Source organism: Formica exsecta, unplaced genomic scaffold (assembly GCF_003651465.1).
Source record: "Formica exsecta isolate Colony F162 unplaced genomic scaffold, ASM365146v1 scaffold20, whole genome shotgun sequence".
In the NCBI taxonomy this organism is placed as follows: domain Eukaryota; kingdom Metazoa; phylum Arthropoda; class Insecta; order Hymenoptera; family Formicidae; genus Formica; species Formica exsecta.
The window spans coordinates 61,528-89,232 of NW_021849298.1; the positions used below are offsets into that span (position 1 = coordinate 61,528).

At 35.5% G+C, this 27,705-nt stretch overlaps 1 protein-coding gene across 1 annotated transcript in view; it reads right to left on the bottom strand.

The window, feature by feature from the left end:
• Nucleotides 1-27,705, bottom strand: part of LOC115234583 (irregular chiasm C-roughest protein) — a 335,002-nt gene that overhangs the window by 48,405 nt on the left and 258,892 nt on the right. Inside the window, 2 exon segments of the mRNA XM_029805764.1 lie at nt 13,368-13,640; nt 18,220-18,366. Of these exon segments, the coding sequence (XP_029661624.1) occupies nt 13,368-13,640; nt 18,220-18,366 (420 nt within the window).

Consider the following 27,705-nt stretch of genomic DNA (forward strand, 5'->3'; position numbering starts at 1 on the left):
TTCTGATAGAAAATGCAGCGCGTTCTACATCCAAATAATTCATATCTTAAAAGCATTGTAGATATTACCAAGATAAATGTGCATTTTAACATTAAGAAAAAATCGATTATAATTTTTTTATTTTCAGATAGCAACATATTTAGAGTTTAACAACATTCTTATATATCATAATAATAACTATTTTTTTTAGAAAAAAAATACATAGATGAAATTAAAAAAAAGCTCATAATAAAAATTCGACTTATTGACTGATTGATAATTTTATTAAAATTTTCTACTTTATAATCTCATGATAAGAGAAAATTATTTATTCTTGAGTAAACAACAGAATTCATAGCGAAATAATCTCGATTAGTATGACAAAGAGATTCAAATTTTGTTTAACATTTAAAGAGAAACGAATTTTGTTTGACCTTCCTCAATTCCACTCGTTAATGGTGGAATGCATTCTCGATGCATTCAGCATGTTAATTACAAGACTATTAAATTTCCGCCGCGATCGTTACCGAATGAAATGATTGCCAATGCAGTTTTATCATAAGTATAGCATTATCGTGCAAGTATCTTCCAACATAAAGTTATAAATTAGGTTACGCACTGTGAGAGGGGAAGGAAGAAGAGGAGAGAGTTGGATTATCATCCTATTAACTATCCGATTCACGCAGTAAAATATGTTTATTCGCTCCGGCTTGTAATTAGATTCATTAACTCCCTCGCACTCATCGGAAAGATAATTATGCTGCCTGATTAAAACGGTTGACGTAGTTCGATTTAAATTCAAACAAATTTCCTCCCTCTATTAATTAAATTTTCTGCGAACAATGTTTCACAGTACGATATTAACACTGGACGAGATATTAAATAGCAGTCGCTTTGTTCGTTTGATCGTCGCAAAATTGAGGGCGAATCTTATGATATCCTCCTTAGATGTTATAAATGTTCCTTCATTCGTCTCCTGTCGCAATGATGGCGAGTCGTTGCAGATACAAATATGCGAAAGAAAGTGATACAAGGGAGAACGATGGTAAAATGGTTAGCCCGATTCTAAAGCCAAATACCAACATGTATAAACCGATGATCATTTAACTAAATTTATATCAAATATAACGTAATTTAAATCTGAAAAACGCGAGCATAAATATGTAGGTCAGAAATCATAGATGTATAAATATATAATAAAGAACTAAAGGACACAAGAATCTACGTAAAATATTTTATATGCATGATAGAGTTGCAAAACATTGAAATTTAATATGTTTGTTGAAATAGCATGTGGAAATAACAATCCGGAATATGTATTTTAAGTGAAAATATAATAAACATATTATTAGGAGATAAATATTCCAAAGTACAACAAACTGCATATATTTGTTAGTAATTTTTGATATTATCATTATCTTTCTAATTTACAATTTACAATTATGCCAACATTTTTAATTAAATAATTAATAATAATTTTATAAATATTTAAAAGTCTTTTAAGCAATTAATAACTATACAGTTTGTCTTTTGCATTCATCTGATGTGTCGTTATATATCGCATAAGAATTTATAAATTATTTGGAAAATTTATATTCCAGTAATTTAATTAATCGAGCGTATCAAACGCTTTATTACGCGAAAATGAAAAAATAATTGAGAGAAAAAGGTACGAAAATAAACGTTTATCGCCTGTATCCGCAATAATCACAGTGTGTTAGTCTGTGAAATTTAATTCCCGGTGCGGACGCGTCTCGAATGTAGGATCGCTTGCATTCTGGAGGCGGAATTAATCAAATATTCATCAGCGAAAGGGTTACGAGAAGAAAGTTTTTAATAAAGGATAATCAAGGAGAGATCGGTTTCGTATTAACCTTGCATGTTCAGAACGAGAGAGAGAGATCGAAATTTAATATAAATTTAGAAAAGTTTAAAACCGATAATACTGTTTCAATAAAATTTCGATTTAATACATATTCATACTTGGAAGAAAAGAATAGTAATAATAATATACATAAAAAAAGTGCTGTAAAAAATATAGGACGGTTCGTTATAAATAGAGAATACTTTAGATATCTCTCTGAACAAACGAAAAAATAAGAAAGGGACAAATTATATACAAATTTACATTTCTCTTAATGAAAAATATATGTATACTCTTCTCAGGTATGCTCGTCGTGTTGATGCCGTGTGTATATGTATGTGTGTCGCGAGCTCCGAAATAATATTCACCCTTCAGATACCGCACGACTCCCTTATAAATAATTATTCATGATCTCTATTCAAGAAATGGAATTAATCAAGTATTGATCCATGTGTAAAAGAATGCTGGGAAGTTTTTCTGGCGTGACTGCGTAAAGACGAAAGAGAAAGAGACGCAAGGATGGGCCAGACGGGAAGACAGGTCAAGGCAAGAAAGAAAGAGAGAGAGATACACGTGACAAGAATGACAAAAAAGGTAATCCAGGTTGACGGGAGCACGGTCACAAGGGAGAACGAAGACGCGACAGAGAGCCATTGACTTCGAAGACCCCGTTTCCTTGCATCCCCCCGAGGTTTTCGATGATTACATCCACCCTTCTCCTCCGGATCTCCGAAGACGCTCTCTGGATAAAGGAAAGGCACAGTTATATTCCCATGTTTCACCGACAATAACAAATAATTTGTTTCAGGGATATTTCATGAGTCGATCAACACACGCCAGATTCTACGGAGTTTGTGCGTCGGGGAATCTGATGAAATTAGAAATCACATCACGCAACATGATTGACTATTACGAAATGATTGGATAGAAAGATGCTGCTCTTCTACTATCGATATTACATCTTCGCATTTCGTGGGAAAATGTGAAAACCTTAAAAATAACGATCTTATTTTGTTTAAAGTATTGTGTTTAAAAATAACATATATTATATTATATACAAGAAAGAAAAACGTGTTACGCATTTTTATAAACATGGGAATGCAAAACGCATTTACAGCAAAACTGTAAAAGATATTCTTGAGAGTAAGTACAATGAAGTTTATTTGCATGTTACAAAGAAGGTACATGAAAAGTATGAAAAATGTTCTCTTGAAACTTATATCATTTTGTATTTTCCATTCTATACGAGCTCTAGGTTCATGAATATTTTCTGTAATAAATATAATCCGTTATATTTTTATGTTATTAATAAAACTATTTTATTAATAAAATAAAAATATCATGCGTTATTTTATTAATATAAATAAAAATACTGAATAATAATTTTGAGATTAAGGAATTATTTTCGTAAAAAAGCTTCATTTATTAATATCTCATTAAAATATATACTTATGAAAAAAAATATTTCTCTTACCTAAAACATGATCAAAATTTGCTACATCGCAAGTTTTACTAAAAAACATGCCAACCACCTATGTGAAGATGGTATTCTCAGTTCCTCGTGTGATTTAAAAGCACTTATCTGCACGAAGAGCGTAACTGAAATATCATGCATAACATTAAGAAAGGATTTTTCGCTTTATATAGCAGCATCGTAATGCATCCGTATTAAAGCAGCGGCGTAAAAATAACGCAGTTACATCGTTCATCATCTGATCGTTGAGCAAACGTACGCGTGTATATATGTATAATACTGTGACAACGGAAAGTTTCACCGATGAGACTCAATCTCGTATCCGTGTTAGTTATCTTATCAAATCATCTTTTTTCAAAAAGTACTCAATGGAAGTTCCATTAACTTCTATAACTTGACAGAATTAAATAAATAGAAGAATATAAAAAGAATATGAAAATTAATATGGAAAAAACTTTCAAAATTTTATATTTCTTTTTATCGATGTAATATTTTACTAAAAAATAAAAAAATATGCCGTTTATCGAAAATAAAAATAGAAAATTATAAGTAGAATATACATATATAAATATAATATTTATTGCATTTTTTCAAGAATTTTGAAATAGAACAAAATACATCCAACTACAAAAACTATAAAACAGAAAACACTACAAATCTTTGGGCAACAAAACTGAAGATGTATCTTATAAAACACACACATTGCTAGGTTTAGAGAACTAAAAAGAGTAACGCGGAAAAAACATAAAAATCCAAGCATCTATAAAATGCGTAAATGTAATGCAACCGGAGAAATACGAGCTATATTGCATACATTTGATCGAATATATATGTTATGCAGGAAATATTGATTGACTTGAAATACAGAGATAAATGTAAATAATTTTGTATTCCCATATTACTATATATATTGAAAAGATTTAAAAAATATGCAAATTATTTCATAATTGATTATTATAAATCCTTTGGTAAAATGCAAGTCAAATAATGAATTATGACGTATTGAAGATTAACAATTGCAATTTTTCGCTTAAATTCATATGCTTTTCCAGCTTTAAAACTTAGAAATAAATCTAATTGGTACATTAAAATAATTTTAACTGTGTACATATAATTTTCTTCTTTGCAGAATAATTCTATAGCTATTTCTGGGCACAATATTTACAAAGTAAATTGCGGTTAAGCGTAAACCCTAGTACCTATGTTAGTTTCCACCAGAGAAATAGGTTCCCCATCTATACATATAATCGCTCTTCATGAGTGTATGATAGTATGGATAAGTGAATACAGCTTGCGGGATATATATACATTTAATGTTTAGATACAGAGATTTATGGCAGCAAAAAAATATTTTCATGTAATATCTATAAAAATATATATTTACAAAAAAAATAAAATAAAATAAAATAGAACTAATTCTGTACACATAAAGAGAATACAAAAAGAAACGTTTCAAAAACATATTCAAATAAAAAAAAAAAATAAAAATATTTCTTTTGTTTCACGTTTTTGAAATCCCCGTGCTCATTAAATAAATTATAGACATTATTATTTCCATTAAAAAAGAAGGAAAAGAAAAAATGTGAAATTCAAACATTTCGTTGAAATAACGTTTGTTTTAAAACGGTGCAAGTGGAGACGAGCTTTATACAAGCAAAAAAAGAATTTTTGCGGGTGTCCGAAAGCTCATTCGTGTTTTTTCGGTTTGGCTTCGTTAGAAGACAATTTTTATCGATAACGCAGGATTTTTACAGCTGCGGTCAGGCGCTTTCACGTTCTGGGGTTGCGATTGTGTGTCGTTCGATTCGTTTGAATGCTGCACAGTTCCCTCGGGGGACCCATGTACACCATCGTTTTCGGGGTTACGTTTTGCTACGTGCATCCCGACCCTTCTCTATTCGCGTTGAACCCGATACGCAGTGTGGGTGCGCCTCTCGGGTCGTTATTTCCCATCGCTCGAATGTCGCTTGAATAACGACGATCATAGCGATGTGAATTTAAATCTAATCGACCGTGCTCTCTGTATCAGGTACTAGCAATTCACGTAAAGATAAACTATTTTCGTTCAAAATAATTATTGTTTTTGTAATATTCTCTCATTAGTGATGTAATAACTGTATATATATTATGATTATTTAAAAAAAAATAAAATTTATAAAAATAAAATAAGAAATTAGGACATGATGATTAAAATTCCGTGATAGAAAAAAATAAATTAATTTTATAAAAAATTTATATATGAGAAGAATGATATATTCAATATTAATATATAAATATACAATTTATATAAATACATCCATATCTTCTTTAAGAGAAGAATTTGCATTACAGTGACATATAATTCCGTTGTACATCTTTGATTACATAAAACACGAAATAATTTTCTAGATTTTGGATTTTGAGATTATGTCGAGTTTACTTTTAATTACAGAAAACCGTAATTTTTTCAAGACTTCTCGACAATGTGTAATAGGTTAAAAACGGTGAATAATATGTACATTAATATGTTCGTCTTAACTTTATACGAGATTGATTTTTGTTTCCCCCCGTTTCCTCCCGACGCGTAATTAATCGTTAATGAACCGCGAAATTCGGCGCGCTCGTTAGTACAAAGTACGATGCCTCTCTCGCTCTCTGTCCGCATCGTCGGATAATAAAAAGACTTAATTTCCGCGCGAGATCATTTTGAAGCTGGCTAGACCTTTTAGAGAAGTAGCTATCTGTGCAATCCGTAGAGGGGAAAGGGGGTTCCGCTTTAAAAAATTCAGAACATCACGGCCGTGATGAAATTGGTTTCTAGCCCGAGGCGGCTCATTTTTTCTTCCCTGTTGCTTTGATCGCATAATCAAGTCCTTGTTTCGTAAAACCCTTACGCGCACTTCCCGCAAATGACTTGGCGATCCGAACGCTCGTTCCTTTTATCAAGCATGCAAATATGCAGTCGCGCGTTGCTACGAAGTACAATCCAGCAGCCGCCGTCAGATTCCTATCAGCACGGCGAAGGGTCTCGTTGCGCATGAAATACGATGAAATTAACTCTCCCGCGGTTAACCGTGGAAAGCTCTTGGAGAGCCTGGTCTCGGAGACGAGAAGGCAGTCATTTGCGCCGCCAATGGAAAGTTGTGTTGATCTACCCGAAATATACTCAATTCCGGCGAGTGTTTTATGGATCAACAAAAGTTTCCCAACGCGACAACGAGTAAAGTAATGCAAAATTTATCAAGTATTTTCGTGGATAACTCTAATTAAAGCATCGTAAGCATCTCGTAAGCATCGAAAATTTGTCGAAGGGAGAGGCTGACAAGTATGATAATTATTATAATTTTCGTTATATCTCGCAACGATTTAATCACGTTTTCCTACGAAAATCGGTTCTCTAGTATCTTAACCGACAGCAATTAAGATTGCAAGAGCTTTTCAGGCCACAAAAATCGAGTAAATAGAGTTAGGAAACGCTGAGTGTAAATTACATGATAAGAAAACAAAATTTAAAACTAAAAAAATGAGACTTTTAATAAGCGCGATAACTTTGAAAAATAGTTGCTCAATTATCAAGAATCAGGCTCGGTTGCTTGTATTTTATTTTGTATAGAAATTGTTTGCATTCATCAGAAAACTTGTCCGAGTTATAAAATATTTATCCGGTTATACATTATTCAAACAGCATTCTTTAGTTTGTCAATGAAGCTTGAATTTCCCACAACGGGATGCTATATGTGGTATTCAATCAGAGCAAACTTGGATGGTGCAATTTAACGAAAACATACAAAAGTTTTATTATATAAGTTCTCGATCACCGCTATTTTAAACTCATCTCTTTACAATTCAGTTGAATAAAAAAAAATACGTCTTATGTTAGTTTGCGAAAGCGTAAAGATTTAACGAACGTTTAACGAAGTAGTAAAGATAAAAAAGATAAGCTGAACGACAGATTCAAAAACTTTAAATTACAGAGTAGAAGACTGAATTTTAGCGAAGTATATCTCTACATTAATGAAAATAATGCGTCATGAGTTGAATGCTTAACTACTTTATCGATTATTTTATTACATGTTATTTATTGTCATAAATGTAAATAAACATGTAAATATAGATACGATCGCAATATGGAGAAATAATCATTCAAAAAGAAAAAAATATTTAATACATTAAATTTTCAAAATGCATATCTAATATATATCGGTTTTGTAATAAGGATCCCTCATATAAAGATAGAACAGATGAATAATTTAACGAATACTAAACACCTGGACAATACAAATATCAACGTTCTTGATTCATAAATAAATCCATTGTTGGCGAAAAGAATTTTTAGCTTACAGATCCGCTTTAAAAATGTGCAGCGGAAAATAAAAAAGTTTTTGCTACATTTCAGTTAACTGTTATTACCCCAAGTTATTGTTTCCGAGTAAGTTTCATAAAATCCAACATTATTGTCTCCAAGCAAGCTTAATAAAATCCATTGATCAAAGTTTTAGCAAAGGCCAAACGCCTTGACAATAAAAGTTATCAACGACTGCTTTATTTTTCTCTCCTAAGAACAGAGAAGAATAATTATGTAATTATTTATTGCAAAAAAATATATTTGCCTCAAGAAAGATAAATGTTTAAAAAAATAGTTGCAAAAATTAAAATTTACTGATATTGCAATTTTTAATTTTTTAAAGTAGAGAATAATTATATATAGAAATTTTTTTATTTTCTTTATTTTAAATCTACAAAATGAAATATATTAATTATATGCAAGTTTAAAAAAAAAAATTCTTTTTAAATTAAATATTCTTGTTATTCTTTGCAAAATAAATTTCAAATCATTTTTCCTTATTCACCCACTTCTTACAGAAAATATTAATATCAAATATTGCAGATGCAGGCATTTGCAATAAACGTATGTGTGTCGCGGTTTCAAACGTTTAAGTACGGTTGAGAAATATTGCAAACATGCCGCGTGTTCTACAGCTCGAATATCATACAAACCGCATGTACGGCACTTTCATAATAAATTCGGTAGATGGTTGCTTTGAAGTTGCATGATACAAACATTTTCACCTCCACACTCCTCTCGTATCACTACACATTCGGTCAATTCGGAGACATATGCGGAAAAAACAAAAGATCTCTGTACAATTATCGCTGATATCAATTTAAGAATTAGAATTCAATTTCTCATATACAAACACACAATTATATCGATTCTTTCGGTATGAGTAATATTAAATTGTTTTTTTTTTTTATATTATGGATATACAAAATAAAAAATATATAAATAATGATATAATATCTACTAATACCTATTTAGTCACATGATTTTATAGAATGTAATTTTATCGACGTACACATGTGTCTGAAAGAACAAAGTGTCTTTAATCAAATTGGCAAATCTCGCTATTATAATTGACGAAATGATCGCACTCTCCGTATGCTTGAAAAGTTCCTGATTTTCTATTCCACGCAAAAACGTCAAAAAAATTCAACGGCAGCGTTTCTCAGAAACGCGACGGACAGAGTCGGATAAATTATGGAGGAATCAGGGAAGTGTGAAGCCGGGAAGGAGGATCGACAAGCTAGAGAAATACATTAGGATCTCGGCGAAATATTTTGATATTGGACGAGTCGGGCACGAGCGAAAACTTATATCCCGCGCGATGCACGACCCCCCAGAGAGAGGTGTGTGCGCGCGCGCGGATATGTGTGTGTGTGTGTGTTTTATGCCGAGTGATAAAGTGAGGTAGAAAAATTATGGCCGGCATGCGGGACAACGATCGACGACGGCGAAATAATTTCGGTGTGCCTTCTGTGTCTTTTCATTTCCATGGAAACGACGTAGAGAGCGTTCGTCGGGATAGCGTACGTTCGACCGAAGTCTGAGCGCCTTACACGCACGAGTTCCCCGAGCCGCAATCAATAAGAAGTCGGGATTGCTCCAGCGATTGCTTCTCGAGCTGAATGGTGGTAGAAGGAAGGAAGTGGATAGAGAGAACGCGCAGCAGCCACGTGGGGTATACGCGAGCGAATAAAAGAAAGAGAGAGAGAGAGAGAGAGAGAGAGAGAACGTTCTGCATCTATCATCGTAAATAATAGAGCGAGGAAAAATAACTGAGCATATGTACTATATTCCTACGATAGTATTCGCGGCCGAAAAAAAGAGACTGTCTCAAAGTCCCTCGCAATCGCGAACGTATAGCATCGTCGTATTTCAATGGACGAGTGTCTTTTTGTCGTCAAGATTCATCGAAGCGCCCGTGATTCCTTATCGAGCGAATGTACGTGCCAGATCTCGAGCAAGAACCACTTGCGACGATGATGAATTTCGAGATGAAGAAATTATTGACGAATTCGTAGAAATGTCTATTGTACAAGTAAGTAAAAATTTTCTGCTAAAATTTCTTCGATAATCAACAAAATTATCGATTCTTTTCTATCATCGAATCAGTTTTAATTATATTTATTGATATTGACAAATCTTTAGATATGCACTGTCTTTATTTATTACAATAGAGCTGAATTTACGTAAGATTAAAAAATTCTTCGAGAACTAATTTTATTTTTTTATCAAAAAATGCTCGATTTCTTTATTATTTATATCTATCGTGCTTACTATCTCAATGTACCCTTAGTCACATGTACTTTTTAATTCTATATTTAGAGCCAAATTCTTAAATATATATAAAAAGTTTACATTCAAATATCATCAACAATAATCGTGTGTTTTAATCTCAGTCTTGGCACGTAATTAACAGGAAGTTCATTTGCACTTGCGATCCAAGTTTTTAGCAAAAATCCGGGTTAAAATTACGAGCCATCCGGGAGCCACATAAACTCGTTAAAAGCTAAACGAAACGAGATACCATGACGTGCTGCTACGTGTTTCGCGCGCATCCTTCATGCTGATCGACGCGCGCTCTCATTATAAGCCTGGGTATGAACAAGGGCGGGCAGGAAAGTCCGAGAACTGTTTTACGAGGACAAGATCCCAGAGGAGGAATAGAAAAGTTAAGTGTTCGCAAACTTTCTTCCGCGTCCTCTTTCCTATCCTCCGTTTCCCTCGCGCTCGTGATCCCTCGCGTCGTTTTCATCTACGCTACTAGCCGCGAATGATCCGTTCCATCGCCACCAAGTTGCGACAATTGACGATATCGGGCAAAGGAAAAGCACCCTTTTGCCGTTGCCAACCGAGGAATCGAAGACAAATAGGAGGGATTCCGCGGGAATAAAACCGCAAGTCGACAGTGTGTTCTTCGATTTCCTATACATAGCCTGAACTGTGATCTTCGATTCTATACTTCAATCGGTATCTTACCGAAGGAAAGAGGAAAGATCGTTTCGATAGAGCGTTCTAGATTATATCAGTCTACTTTACGAGATGGCAATTCCCATTTGGCATCATAAAGTTGTTTTTCTTGATTGTAACGCGAGTTTCAAAGTCGCGATATGATTCCGAAATAGCAATCGACAAGAAAGTCACTGTTAACACATTCGCACACACATACATTTTATCGACCATTTAATAAATTTATTCCAAAAATGCAAAACAATAAATATCGAACTCTATTATTAAGAAATACAAATTGATCCGAGAAATAAGTTAATTTTTATAGCGTCAATATTTCAATGAGTCTAATCACAAAAGAGTATTTATTTCTTTTTAATTAAAGCCTCCTTACATTACGCAACCATCACGTTTCAATAATATCGATTAATTTTGCAAGAGTAAAACACTTTATACGTAATTCTACTACCATTGAGACGTTCAAGCCCATCCAACCTAGTCTGGTTCAACCGCGGCTGATATTCTGCTCTCTTATACGACGTCACGTTCTGTTGACCACTATCTCCGAAGAGTATGCTACGTGCGCATCTAAGCGACCAATAGCTATACTGTACCGAATACCTACCTACCTACGTATCGTCAACTTTTACCAGCGTCCGCTTTCGCTTCGGTCTCTCGAGATTCTCGCCAAGTAAGAACGCACAGATTCAAAATCGTATTCGGGGACTTCAGCTTCGATTCTCGGGCGCGATCTTCCGAGGCTCACGTATCTTAAGTAAATACAGGGACTTTCTTATAGCAATAAAGACCGAGCATGCGTTTAAACTAAAGCGTAGTATTATGTAATTTCCTGACCAAAAACATTAAGCATATTTAATAAATTATGATAAATTATATTAACACCAAAAAAGATTTAATAAATTATTTTATTATTAATTATTACAGATTTGATTAGAATTTAATGTAAGCATTTTGCTTTTGTAAATGCTCCAATTTACTCTTAATTTATGCTCCAATAATTTATTAATTTATACTTTATAATTTTGACTGAAGCAAGAAGTCGCATTGTAAGCAATCGCATTGTATATTAAAAACGATATAAGAATGTTTTTCATAAAGATCAAAAGATCTTTATTCTCTCAATGATACTGATTATTATTATAAAAAATGGAAATAAAAAAATAATATGAGATATAAAGCATAAAATTAATTATTATGAAGATATAAAATTGATATATTAATGTTATATAATTAATAAAATCTAAATAATATATGTTAAAAAAATGTAATGTGCGTGTAAATAATAATTAATAATATGTATCTCTTCTCTCAATACATTATATATTTATCTTGTCTCTTAGATAATTCGCGAAGTGTGTAATATAATATACGCATATATTTTTGTGGCGTTACGATGTGATCCGACGGCAAATAATACTAAGAGCTATTAGTTGAGCTAAAGCTTTAATAACGAATGAAAATGCTTCATATTCTCGTCGTTTAATTAATTCTTTCCGGCCGCAATGTGACGGTGAAAAAGTATTTAATTACTCTACACATGGTGCGTAACTTTTATGTAATCGTTAGCCGTATAGCTTCACGCGGTAACATTAAAACATTACAATGGTTATTATTCGGTCATATCCATTAAAAAATATTATCATAATCACGATATAATGTTGGACGTAACGGCATTTATCTGAGAGAATGAATTAATGTAACAAATTAAAAATTTCTTTTTCCACATTCCTACAAAAATTTTGTGATTAAAACGTGGCGTGTATTGTATGACTAAAATAAAGATAAATTTGCAATGTCATCTCACGCATTAGCGTTATTTTTTCAAACAATTTTTATTTGAAAAGAGCTGAATTTTTACAAATGAAGAAATGCATTAGATTATTATCTTACTCGAGCCTTGATGTCTGCATAGCAGAAACAAATTTGTCTTTCATTATTTAAAATAAAAGGTCGCCATTAACACAGCTTTTCTATTACAACTAATTTAGCTAGAGTACGATTTATGCCAACATGCGTAATGAAATTATTTATATATTTGCTTTCTGTTCATTTTCTTGTAATGTTCTCTAATCAATCCAGATATTCTCGTTAAATACGCTCTCTTCATTTGACTTGCCCGTTTCATAATGGAATATCTTATTTGACTCGCTGAATCATGTGCGCACTATAACTTTGTGTGCACGTGAAACGTAAATATACGAATTATACTATTTGAGCATAGATCGAGTTTATTTATTTTAACAAAACGTAACTACATTAAACAGATTAAGGGAATGCATTAACTCCGCACGACATTCTGCCATATTCCTCAGCAAGTCGTCAAAAGTTTAAGCCGATAATTAATGTGTTAGTACCGTAACACGGTTAATGCAATGCCGGCTGTTATAATTAAATTTAGAACCAGATAGTGTGCACAAGGTAGTTAGCCGCAACCTACCTACAATGCGGCCGAACACAATGCGACGCACTGCACAATGTTATGTTCGTCAGATACCAATCGCGACAACAATATATCTCGCGCATTACCGACGTCACGTGAATCACAATACAATTTGTAACTCGTGGACGTGTGCAACTCATCTAATCGAGTCTCGGATAATTTCTGCCATTTAGCTCGCACCCACGAACGGAAAAATTGTTCCTTACGAACACGGGGACGCGATATACGCGAGCGGCGTCCGCGAGCGAGAGAAAATATGGGGGGGAAACGTCGACTAACCAATGACATTCTACTTCGGTAAAGATTTTATCGGACTCACCGGTAATCTTGATGTGGTAAGGTAACTGAGCCCGCCACGTGTCCTGCATTTTCCGATCGGGCGCGACGCATCGATATTCTCCAGCCTCCTGGTACACCACTCGGCTTAGGGCGAGAGGTCCGGGCCCACCTACCGGATCCATTCCCGGTCCATGGCCCCAACAACCGCCGTCGCACTCAAGGGTCACCGCGCCGCCGATCTGCACTTCCATCCTTCGGGAATCGGTTGCCTCACCGTTCAGCGCCTCCGCCTCGGTCTCCATATCTGGATCATCTAAATGCCATTAATTTAAATCTCTCGACGCGCGATAAACTCGAGAGTCGAACTTAAACGTGCCGCCATTCTCGTATACACTAATAAGCGAAATTAAATAATTCGTAATGAGGACATAGCGCTCATCTGGTGCTTTTAAACCTTTCCTCTAGTGTACGGATTATCTTTCTGTATTTTGCAAAATATAGAAAAATAACATGATGAAATATATGATTTGATAATAAATAAATCATAACGCTTTAAAATAAGATTCTAATTTATACATGTTTGCATTTAAAAAATTAATATATTATTCATACATTTTTTATTATTAAGTACATATTGTTCAAAATTTTGCGATTGTACAAACATAATTTTTTAAAAGAAAATGCTATTTCAAATGTGTCACATATTGCATAATTTTTACGAGCCATAATGCATTTAAAGATTTCCGGCATATAATCACTTTTTATCATTATTTCGAATTGTTGATTCGGTATCATCCGTTCATCGTCATCGATATCAAAGAATTACTCTAGTATCAGAAATCAGCGGCACGTACGGGGGATAAAGTTGAAACAGAATCTCCACCCTTACGTGCTGGACTCGACAAAATCTTTTCCACCGCGACATTACGCCGCGACGTACTGTCCGTTCCAACTTCTACTTTTCCTCACCCCCGACATCCTTTTCCGATTCCACCTATGGAATGATACGGCTACGATAGTTTGCTCTCCAGCTAGCGCTATGTCCACAGTTACAGAGAAGCGAGATAGGAGAGGAAGGACGAGAGAGTGGATGAGGGTGTGTGCGAGGATCGTGTCTCTGTTCGAGAATTAGAGCCGGACTGCTACGGTGGAATTCGGCTGAGAAAGAGAAAGAAGCAGGGGACGGGTGAGCGTAGCAGTCCTTTGAGTTAGCAAGCTGATCCTCTGGCTCATCCTATAGCAAAACAAAGGGATCAAAGTGGTGCGGATGCGTAGGAGGCTTTTACTTCCTCTCTTACGCTCGCTCGATTCTCGACTATACCTCGTTTGTCTTGTAGTTTGTTCGGAATTTTACAGCAAACATCTCTACTGCGGCGCTTTAACAAATATGGGAAAGAGAAAAGAGAAAGGAAAGCCCGATGATCAAACCGGTAATTTGACATTTTTCGTTAGCTAGCATTAGTTCTTTTCTCGACCATTCTCGTTATCTTCAAATTTGATATATCCGTTTTCTCTTCCGCGGCTTGTGATCGTTCTAAATCTTAATGCGATTCGCGTGCGCTAATGCGATTAAGAATCTCATACACTCGTCCGTCTGTGATCGCGTTATCTCTAATTACTTTGATATGCCTTTCGTGTTCCTGCTAATTAAATTATGCGCATCTAAGATGCTTTGTTGAATCCAACGTTTGAACATTATAAGAGAGATAATTTGTGTTTAAAATTACAAAATAACTCTCGGATAGAAACAGTTTAATATACGATAATTTCTTCTAAGATTACATAAATTTTTATATATATGCATATTTAATTATTATCAAGCATTTAATTTTATTAGTATATGAAAAATATGTTCGCGTGCGATAATGTTGATTTCCGGCTCTGTTAAGGTGTCCCTTTAAACTACGTTCTATCTGTAGACTGTCTACAAGCCGGCAAAATTAGCGTGTCGGTTTAAACCCGCCGTGACGTTATCCGGCGGATAAGTAATCCAGGAGGAGATTCGAACAGGACATAGTAGCAGTGTAATCGATAATTCCCACGAAGGAGGATGGTTGGTTTATAGGTGCTCTCGAGCCATCTAAATTGCGTAGAGATTAGGTGCTCGGAAACTCGTATCCAGCATCGTCGGTCGAAGGAGCAGGCAAGAGCGAGCGAGATAGAGATAGAGAGAGAAGGATAGGGGGTTAGAGGAAGGACAAGAGAACAGGAGAAGAGGGACGAGGACCGCGAGTTTGAAATGCAGGGAGCGCATCGCCCTCTGGTTATAATGGCAAGATGGAAGGAATGGGACTAGGTAGGAAATTTGCAAATTTTCACGACGGGGCACGGATAATTTCCGGTTGGCTCGGCGGTTTCCGCTCTTGACAAATGACTGTGGTATCCGGTTATTGGCTGCAGCGACGACCCCCTTCGCATTCCGAATCAAGGAGAATGTCTCTTCAAGTGTTATCAAATGCGCAGGGGGTAGACAAATCCACAGCCAAAAAATGTAACTGCGATGTAATTATCTTTCATCGTCTGCTATTATTATTTTATATTACATTTTTAGCGCTGTATGATATTATTTTAAATTACTAATATTTTAATTTAATAATATTTTATATTATTAATACTATTTTAATTTATAAATTGCTTAATTTATTGAAATATTTATCTTGAGAAAGAAATCTATATCTCTTAATAATACCTGGTATATATATAAAAATAGTATAAATAAATTTCTGTAAAAAAAAAAAAAATAAATATATTTCAAAAAACTTAAATGAGGGTGTGTGCGAGGATCGTGTCTCTGTTCGAGAATTAGAGCCGGACTGCTACGGTGGAATTCGGCTGAGAAAGAGAAAGAAGCAGGGGACGGGTGAGCGTAGCAGTCCTTTGAGTTAGCAAGCTGATCCTCTGGCTCATCCTATAGCAAAACAAAGGGATCAAAGTGGTGCGGATGCGTAGGAGGCTTTTACTTCCTCTCTTACGCTCGCTCGATTCTCGACTATACCTCGTTTGTCTTGTAGTTTGTTCGGAATTTTACAGCAAACATCTCTACTGCGGCGCTTTAACAAATATGGGAAAGAGAAAAGAGAAAGGAAAGCCCGATGATCAAACCGGTAATTTGACATTTTTCGTTAGCTAGCATTAGTTCTTTTCTCGACCATTCTCGTTATCTTCAAATTTGATATATCCGTTTTCTCTTCCGCGGCTTGTGATCGTTCTAAATCTTAATGCGATTCGCGTGCGCTAATGCGATTAAGAATCTCATACACTCGTCCGTCTGTGATCGCGTTATCTCTAATTACTTTGATATGCCTTTCGTGTTCCTGCTAATTAAATTATGCGCATCTAAGATGCTTTGTTGAATCCAACGTTTGAACATTATAAGAGAGATAATTTGTGTTTAAAATTACAAAATAACTCTCGGATAGAAACAGTTTAATATACGATAATTTCTTCTAAGATTACATAAATTTTTATATATATGCATATTTAATTATTATCAAGCATTTAATTTTATTAGTATATGAAAAATATGTTCGCGTGCGATAATGTTGATTTCCGGCTCTGTTAAGGTGTCCCTTTAAACTACGTTCTATCTGTAGACTGTCTACAAGCCGGCAAAATTAGCGTGTCGGTTTAAACCCGCCGTGACGTTATCCGGCGGATAAGTAATCCAGGAGGAGATTCGAACAGGACATAGTAGCAGTGTAATCGATAATTCCCACGAAGGAGGATGGTTGGTTTATAGGTGCTCTCGAGCCATCTAAATTGCGTAGAGATTAGGTGCTCGGAAACTCGTATCCAGCATCGTCGGTCGAAGGAGCAGGCAAGAGCGAGCGAGATAGAGATAGAGAGAGAAGGATAGGGGGTTAGAGGAAGGACAAGAGAACAGGAGAAGAGGGACGAGGACCGCGAGTTTGAAATGCAGGGAGCGCATCGCCCTCTGGTTATAATGGCAAGATGGAAGGAATGGGACTAGGTAGGAAATTTGCAAATTTTCACGACGGGGCACGGATAATTTCCGGTTGGCTCGGCGGTTTCCGCTCTTGACAAATGACTGTGGTATCCGGTTATTGGCTGCAGCGACGACCCCCTTCGCATTCCGAATCAAGGAGAATGTCTCTTCAAGTGTTATCAAATGCGCAGGGGGTAGACAAATCCACAGCCAAAAAATGTAACTGCGATGTAATTATCTTTCATCGTCTGCTATTATTATTTTATATTACATTTTTAGCGCTGTATGATATTATTTTAAATTACTAATATTTTAATTTAATAATATTTTATATTATTAATACTATTTTAATTTATAAATTGCTTAATTTATTGAAATATTTATCTTGAGAAAGAAATCTATATCTCTTAATAATACCTGGTATATATATAAAAATAGTATAAATAAATTTCTGTAAAAAAAAAAAAAATAGATATATTTCTAATAACCTTAATTTTGCAAAGAAATATATGTTATTTTCCAAAGCTTTATAAAGCACAATATATAAAACAAATAAAAAAATATACATATTCACTAATATTCAACACACGCGATAATATTTTATAATATCTATTTTTAATTAAATGATTTTATATCTTGTTGCCTACTTATTTCTTATATTGACTGTGATAAAATCTTTATGTTAATAACAAAAATAATGTCGATCATGTGACTAAAGAAATTAATACCAATAGGCATAAATATCGTAGAAATCTTGATTTAGAAAACTATTTAGCAAACCAAATATTTCTTTGAAATCTTTTCGCATATATCTTTACTTCTTTCCTTTTTTTTTTATCAGACCAAATGCATTTATTAGCCTGAGATGTGTTCTCGCTCAAATGCGCGAGAAATCCTATCTATCTTTATTAAAAGCGACAAAGTGGCGTGACAACGATTTACTCACAGCGAACATTGAGAAAATATCCGATGCTGGTGAAAATGCCGAGCATATGCCGTGTGTAGCACTTGTACCAGCCGCTCTCGGCCCGAGTGATTTTTGTGAAGTTCAACCATCCGTCATCGCTCTGCTCTACGGGGGGCGGTCCATTGTCTGAAACACAAGCGGAAAGCTGGTGGATATACGAATTAACGCGCTGGAAACAGCACGCACGGTCCGCGGATTTACGGTAACGTCGTCGCACAGTTAGCGTCAGCCAAGCGAGTCGGCTCCTCTCTGTGTAACTGATTTCGCGACATTTTTCATAGAGCTGCTGCGCACATAATTCGGTAATTAATTGCTTGAAATTGATTATTATCCAGAAAAGAAAAGAAATAAATAAAAATTTCAGTGTATATTTCATTTTGATTTAATATGCCTATTTACGTGACAAGATTGAGTTTGTACACAAACCTATTTGTTTCCTGTGCGAATGTATAATGATGTTGACATATGTACATGTAATATATAATATAAACATATATCGTTTTTGACAGAATATACACAATATATACGGTGTCTTACTGACGGTAACGATTATCTTAGTACGTAGACATAATAATAATTACATAAAAAGTTATTTCTAAAAGAAATTATATATCGCAAAAATTTTAATGCGATTCTATCTTCCTTAAATTATTCCTGAATCGTGATACTTTTATAATACAATGACACTTATCCCATCGAGTAATCTAATTATGCCAATTATAAAACGTATCCTTTTCGCAATTAAAGCCACTTTAGCAAAATTAAAATTGCAACGACTAGAATTGTCTGCTTATTTTCAATGGTTTAAACTAAAAGAGAGACAAGTCGGCAAGTCACTCATTTGAATTCATATAATAATTAAGATAATTACGCAATATGTCAGTTTGGAGCGTGACGCGGGACGGGATTAAAAATTTATTGCTGATCAAGCGCCATGTGGTCGCTGAGTTTCGAAATGAAAATGATCGAACTGGAAAGGAACAATGAGGGCGGAAAGAAATGCCTGAGAGGACATTTGTTCGACTTATTCATAAGTACGGAAGTGGTTCCGAGAGGGCCGAGGGTATCGATAGAAATTTCGCTGCCCTTTCTTTCGCCGCTAAACTTTCATCCAGCCGTAGCCCATTTCTTCCCCCGCTATTTCGGCATTGTACCATCATCCCTCCGCCAATCCCTCGCCCTCGATCTCGTTGCAACGAAGCCAAGGATTCGATGCAGCTGTCGGATTCGCTAGTTGAAAGTATACTCTCGCGAATGTGGAACTACCTTGGCCCGGGGAACAAAGGAGGAGTGTAGTCGGAAGACACGCTCGTGAAAGGTTACATAGAGAAAGAGCGGATGCGGGGAAAGATATCCAGGAAAGAACTGTAGCCGAAAGAGAGGATGGCACGTATCGCGGCCAGATACGGAGTTTTGTGGTGAAACTTTTATATGGGCCGGCCATAATCACGAGAGGGGATGTAGTGGTGGGTTATTTTACTAAAGAGGCCGCTCGCCTCCACGCACGCTGCCAAAGCGTACGCTCGATTGTGTTAACGGCGATCTATAGTGGTGCCCCGGCGAACTCACCGAGATGTCGTATCGTTTCGCATGAAATAAACCCGAGCCGTGACTTGGTCCAAAAAGCAGGACATTCCCGGTAAGCCCGGCTGGAATTCGACCAATTTGGCTAAAAAATAAACGAAGCCGACTCAAAGTGGATTGAGATGAGCGCTATGCGAATAATTTTCTACTAAAATTATAAATAAAGAAAGATTTTCGTTATGGATCTGCGTTTTGTTTCGCATATTACCGTGCTTTTATTAATTTATTAATGTCTGGGATCTTTCAATCATTTTCTGCATTTATTTGGAAAAATTAAAATATGCTATTAAAAATTCATAAAATTGCGAATGTATAACAGCATCCGCAAAGTTTTCTACATATATCATAGGAATCTTGGGACCCCTCGCATTGCACACCACCTCCGAATAAACATGATTGTATAAAGATCGACTTCCCCTCAAGCGATTTCACACAGCTGACGCACTCGTTTCTTCTCGCAAAATGTTTCTCTGCGTGCAACGTATCGGTGTGATAGATCGCCCGACAGAACCATGATATATTATTTTCCCGTTCTTACTTTGATCTTTGTTTGAAAGTTACCACCCGACACACGTTACACACACAGGATGTCCGGAATATACACCGATTGTTGAATAACCATCGAATTACGCGTTCGAGAATCCCAACCGACTTATTGTTAATTCTAGCTTAATTATTTAAATTCAATCGTTTGTCTCAAAGTAACCCGCGGCTTTTGTGAAACGATGTTGTAAATTTGCGTCCGATTATTCGTTATACGATGCAGAGAATCGGGAGAGTCCGAATTTACCCTCTCTTTCTACAAAGGACGCTTTGAAGAAGATGCGAACGTGCTTTCTGGAGGCATGCGGATTGGGACGTTTAATAAGAGCAAGCGTACCAAAAAGAAATTGGGAATGAGCGGCGGTGAGTTTGGGGGGGAGGGAGGAAAGGTTTGCTAACGGCGAAGGCATTGCCCGGAGCGGGTACGTGCTCCAAAGGATATTAAAGTATTTTAATTGCAGCGGATCTCGCGGAACGCTGGAAGGATTTATTCGAAATCACTCGATTGAGTCTATGAATAGGGATTAAGCTTGGCCCCGGCGATGCGCGCCGTCGCGTCGAGCGAATTCCAGACGTCAGAAGAGTGGAAGGCAGAAATAATTGAATATTTAATAGAATAACTCTCGCATATATAGCCGTTTCTCCCATCGCAGTCGCGCGGCGTCATCCGTCACGACGACGGGACGTCGATTTTTCTGTCACGTTCTGTGTGCCGGTGTGGCTGCCGATTAATTATACAGTCTGCCCGCGCGTAATACGAAGACAGAGACGACTTTAATAAATCTAGTTATTTCGTAGCCCGTGCACAAAAATAATTATTTCACCAATCCGTGGTACATTGTATAAAAAACTGCGATTTCCCGCCCGCGGTAGAAATATTGATACAGGCTGGAAGTATAGGCTTTCTAGAGCAAGATTGGAGCAATATGCATCAAACGAGATATATCAGAGATACTCACTGCTGAAATGTTATAGTCGCACAAACGGTTATATTGTCTGTATCAAAATTTAATTAATTTAACAACGAAGTGCGGACTGGATTATTCTCGGAGATTATAATTTGCAGAAATTATTAAATTAAACAAATAATTAATATCACAAACACAACGTGAAATGAACAGCAAGAGTATATCATTATCGCTATACATTAAAAATATTTTTATATATTTTAGAGACCGCGTTATGTAAATTGTGTTTATACGCAAATAATTACGTGTATAATATGCACGTGTATAAATTATGAGTATAATATGTGAGTTCAAAAGTTTTAATTTTATCTTGATTAAATACGAAGCGTAAGATTTGTATGCACACATGACTAAAAGAAATACTATAGAAAGTTGCAGCATCGCGAACAAAGTTCTGTTCTTGTTGAACTTATTGAAAGTTTATTTCTCATGTATAAAGTTATATAAAAAAAGAAACGCGTAAAAAACTTCCACGCACACCGAGTGCCTAATTATCCTCCCATCGCGATATAAGAAATAAGAGAATCCATGATACAAAAAGTCACAGTATGTCAGACATACAGCCAAATCGTTACTTTAAAGCAGTATTTGGCAATAATTCTTGTGGAAATCGCAGTGCCTTCTGACGTTTGGTAATAACAGGTCGTCCATCATAGTTCTTATCACTCGTACGCGGCTGATCGCAGCGGAAAGTGACGGCTGCAGCTGTTCTCAGCATTTTGTGTAACTCAATAACGAGATAAACGAAACTACACAAAGTCCAATTTCCCGAATTTTCAGATTCTAGATTAATAATGTAGTTGCTTTTATCAATGTTCAGAAAACTGATACACTTCATTTAATTTATTCTGCAATGTAAATATGCCATTTATGACAGAGTAATTTCATATTATTCATTTAATATTTAATATTTTAGCATTTTTTTCTAATGTAAAATTATATTAACACAAAACTTTCCGTGATGATATATATATAACAAGAGTTTATATTAATATGCTTTCCTCAATATTATAATAAAATTTAAATAAATAATATTATATGTGTACATACACAGACACATATATGATTATTTAAATCCAAACACAAAACACATCAAGTCTATAAATCTTTATATCTCTCTTTTCAGAGTAATCATTTTTATACGTCTTTCGATTCTACTCGAATCAAATCAAATAGTGTAGAAATATACACTTTATTTTCTAGATATTTCTCTCGTACGACTTTGGCGCGTCAAGAGAAGTACAGTTTTGCTTGAAGTTTTAACGGACAATAAATAACTCAAAGCACACAGAGACGGAAAGACGATCGTGATTCATTCGAGATGTGAATGGAGCGCTATGAGCAAGACTATCGAAACTCGAAATTGTTATTCGCGATTGTGATTTACGTCAGTGAGTCCGATACTTCATCATAACGGCAACGAGCTGCGTCGTCAACGAATTTCTCGTTTTAGTGCCTGCTCGTGCTTTTTTGATTAATTCAGGAGAAATTGTAATTTTTTTTCATCGTATAAAGTTGATCGAAAAAGCAGTCTTGCGTAAATACGTGGATCAGACTAAATAAAAACGATTAAAAAGATGTTTCTTAACAAGCAGAATACGAACGTGGAAGGGCGGATTAAAAAAGTTGGTTGAAAAGCGATTTAATCGGCCACGTTAAACTCGAGCTGCTTTTTCGAGAAAACGCTCGGCGCGCGTGCAACACTAATCTTATAAAAACCATTAGAAAAGTTGATTCTTTCTATTAATTATAACGGTGCAAAATCTGTTGAATGGAAAGAATAGTATTAATCATATTTAAATATAAAAGAAACAGAGCTATTTATTTTAATTTAATTTCGATTATTTTTGCATGAAATGTCGGTCAAAATGATAAGCCATAAAAATTATAAGCCGTAGAAATTATAAACCGTAATAAAAATCTTTTATGATATAATATAAATTTTAATGCTTTAAATATGACTATCGTGCTTTATGTTTTGGATTGATAATCTATTTTAAGAAGACTATCTAGCGCAAGGTAATCGATTAAAAACAAAATCGCAAATTAAAATTAACTTTTATTTTAATCAGATTAAGTAGAGAGATTCGCGGAGAATATATTCTTCAAATAACACGATACTTCGGAAAATCATCCGTTTCCCATCGTAAAATCAAAGAGCAACGCAGTTTCGCGAGTTAAATATTTATCAACGCCCGATTCATTTATGACAAGAAATTGTGCGATTCCGATTTTCACTCGGGAAAAGTGCATGGCAAAAGCGTGGCTGATTCACGAAGCGCGATACACACACGCACACATACAAGGCGCGAATCGGCGGCGTTGGTCGGAAAGATGCACCTAGGCGAAAAGTTCGTCGGCGTAACCAGCACGTTTAACGAATGTAATGGGTTCACCCGCTTAAACGCTACGGTCTAATCAAGAAAGTGGTCTCCCTGACGCGAACTCGGCGCGGAAATCCCTCTCGTTCTCTCCGTTACGGCCGACCCCGTCCTCGCCATCCCTGCCCGGGAGCTCAAGCCGCGCTGATTGACGATGAATAAAGGAAATTATGCTGCGGTGAGCTTTTATTCGCCGCACCGGCTAAAAAGCAACGTCGTTACCAATCCACGAACGACGGTATATACGCCGTAAATCCTGCTCCAGAATCGCAATCGGACAAGAGAGATCCTTAATTCCGAAAAAGGTTTATAGAAATCGCGATGGTGGATGGAGATATACGACTCGGTAACGTAGAACGGATTCAATTTGGCTTAATAAAAATATAGTAGTCGGCTAGCCATGGCTCGCGTGCAATAACGTTTCGTAATACGCGACGCTTTATGTGATTTAATTATGCTAATAACCGGCGATAACAAAATGCGGAATATGCGGAATTTAATGGATAAACAGATTTTTGTTAGTACATATGCGTATCGAGAGTCGTATCTCTTCAACGCGGGGGTGTAACGCGACCGAAATTTAATACCATGACTACAACGGCGCGTTGCGAAATTTATAGTCCTGGATTTTCATGAGTTTCCATATTTCCGCCGTACATATACGATGGTAAAACGTTTTCAACGGAATGTGCATCGCTAACCTAGTCGTCTTTAAAATATGTGCGTTATGTATAAATATACTAAATACATGCTCTCCTTTTGTAATTTTGTTATATTTTTTATTATATTTTTTATGGCAATAAAATTTTTTCTATAATCTTTTTACAATTAAAAAGAATAATTTTAAATTTTTGTAAAATTTGTACCGTGTGAAGCGCGCGCCTTGAATGCGTACTGAGAAATATCATATTTCAGTGATGCATCGCTATTGGAAAAATGATCATTTCGCATGCAAAAGGATGCATGCGTTTCCTAATGGAAGGTATATCTATTAAAACAAACGTTAATCCACCATTCCTTCGACGGACGTAACGTCTCGCGATGTCCTTTATGTAAAGTTGCATTCTACGTCGATGCGCGTATGAAATGATGAATGTGGGTTAATATAGCTTTGCCTTTCGCGCACTAAATCGAAATTGGAAATCTAGTTGTAGCCGACGTGTTTTAACGACATTGCGATATTTCTTGCTGTATTTTTCACGAGTAAAATTAAAAAGAAAATGCATCATATCACTTTTTAAATAAATTTGTATCTTTAAAACATAATTTTTCTGAAAATTCTTTAATTTTTAATCCCGCTTACAGTAATCGCTTTTCCGTATTCAGAAACGAACGACTTGGCTTTATAAATTATAGGAAGTATGCTACCATTCCTTCGACGGACGTAACGTCTCGCGATGTCCTTTATGTAAAGTTGCATTCTACGCGTCGATGCGCGTACGAAATGATGAATGTGGGTTAATATAGCTTTGCCTTTTGCGCACTAAATCGAAATTGGAAATCTAGTTGTAGCCGACGTGTTTTAACGACATTGCGATATTTCTTGCTGTATTTTTCACGAGTAAAATTAAAAAGAAAATGCATCATATCACTTTTTAAATAAATTTGTATCTTTAAAACATAATTTTTCTGAAAATTCTTTAATTTTTAATCCCGCTTACAGTAATCGCTTTTCCGTATTCAGAAACGAACGACTTGGCTTTATAAATTATAGGAAGTATGCTTAGAAAAAAATAAAATTAGCGAGAATGTTAAACTTTTACTGTCTTAATGCCTTATTACTCGCTGAAAATATCAAACAAGAAATTGTCTGATGAAAATCATTAACTTGGTAAAATAAAGCATCCAACCAACGTCATGATCAATATGTAACATAAAGAGAAATATAATTATTATTTGCTTTAACCGTTTTTTTTAGCGTACGTAGTTCAGCTTTATGCCATAAATTTCTATTAAAAATTGAGTATAATATATATATCATATATATGTTAACCAGAGATTTTTCTTTAAAAAAAAAAGAAAGATAATTTCCTTCTTTCACAATTCACGCTTTATACATTGCTAACTTTCAAATAATGTCGATCATATTTTTTTTTAGCTCCACAAAAATTTTATCTCTTTTGCGCAATAATGATAACTTTTTATGAGATACAGATTTATATCGCTTATTTCAGCCAATGAACACATCTACCATGAAGATAAAGCAGATTAAGCTCGGAACATGAAATAACGGTGAGATTAAAAGCCGTGAAACATTCACAGGCAGGGGCTGCTCAAGGGAAAGGAGAATTATAGACAGTTTTAAATATTTATTAGGCCGTAAAAGCGGCGAGCTTTCCCACCACAAAGAACAGCCAAATGGTAATGAATCTATATGCGTACTCCCTCTAATTCGTCTTTTTGCAGACTTTAATACAATTTAATTATAATACGTTTGTCGATATACTGAGCTGCAAATCGTGATAATCTCAGAATCGCTTTACATTTTAAATATAAAGCTACGTAAACGTCGCCTACGTCATCACAATCGATGCAATTAATATATTATTATTCTCGCTATTTATTTATTTATTTATTCATAGATGAGTAAAACTATATAGGTCATTACTGTAGTTATTAATTAACGGCTATATAATTTCCTTCTGGTCCCGTGGAGTATCGCGATGAAGCAACGTTGTATCTGATATACATAATCACTCTCCCATTGCCTTATCTCTTTCTCCGTAAACGGGTGTTGGCCAATAGAGCAGATTAGACGAAGGGCAACATGCTGCTCTGGTATCGCGCGTCGCGTAACAGCTTCCTCGACATTGCTCGCGTACACGGCGCCATAACGCAAATCCCATTTAATGCCGACACGAAATTTACAACGCGGAAATAGGCGCGGCCGGAACCAGGGTGGTAGCGCATCGAAACGGGGATAATATCGAGCGCATACACCTGTCTATCGGAACCGAATAAAAGCGCGCCGGCGAGAATTGTCGGGATGAAAGGGATCGGACGAGACTGTCCATTGTTCCGATTCCTACCGGCGTTCTACGTGATAGACTTGTCGCACCCGTGGCAGCGTGTAATAATGTGATTATGTGGCTATACCATCTTACCTACGTTTGATTCTCGACAAAATTCCCGAGATCTGGGAAAGAGAGAGATAGGAAGTGAAAGACGTTGAGATGACAAGGTTGACAGAAATCGCATGAATGCCGAATTTCGGTTCCGTCGTTTTCCCTTTCCCTCATCCTCTCCTTTCTTCCCAGCTAAAGATGAGATCATTGTGCTGCGAACGGCGACATGCGTTTGACATGGCTAAGCACATATCGTTGGCAATGGTTTAATTACGCGAAAATTACAACCGTTTACAGAGATGACACGTAAGTTCGTAACAATAGTATTCTGTGTGAAAACAAAAGAAAGTTTGTGACTTTGTAGAACGTCGCTTGCAAGATTTAATAAGAGAATTTTACTTGTGTGTAATATAATTATATGTTGGAAAATTATTTGTGTGTAATGTAATAAAATTATATATATTAGATAAGTGTAGTAATATATTATATAATTATTATATATATATAATAAATTATATATAACATACTATTAATTCAACTACAATATGCCAATTCTCATTTTTGTAATTATTTATTATACAATTAATCCTTCGGTTTCAATACTGAAACTTTTTAGTTGATTTAAATATTTATTTTATATAAGAAGAAATCATATTTTTTAATAACAATACAAATTTCACGGAATCGATCATTGTTGTAATTCCTTCGCCGTGCATCGTACAAGCCGCATTTTTATGATTCAGTAACAATGTTTTGTCGAAAAATCCGATATGCACAAGAGAAAGCGATAATTTAATTATAACCGCGTTACGCTCATCAATGCATCGATGCACGCGGTTGCAGATTAGTTACATCTCCTTTAGAGTTATTACGAAGCCGTTAGTACGCCGAGATGGGTCATGTGCATCAGATTCTACCCCGTCC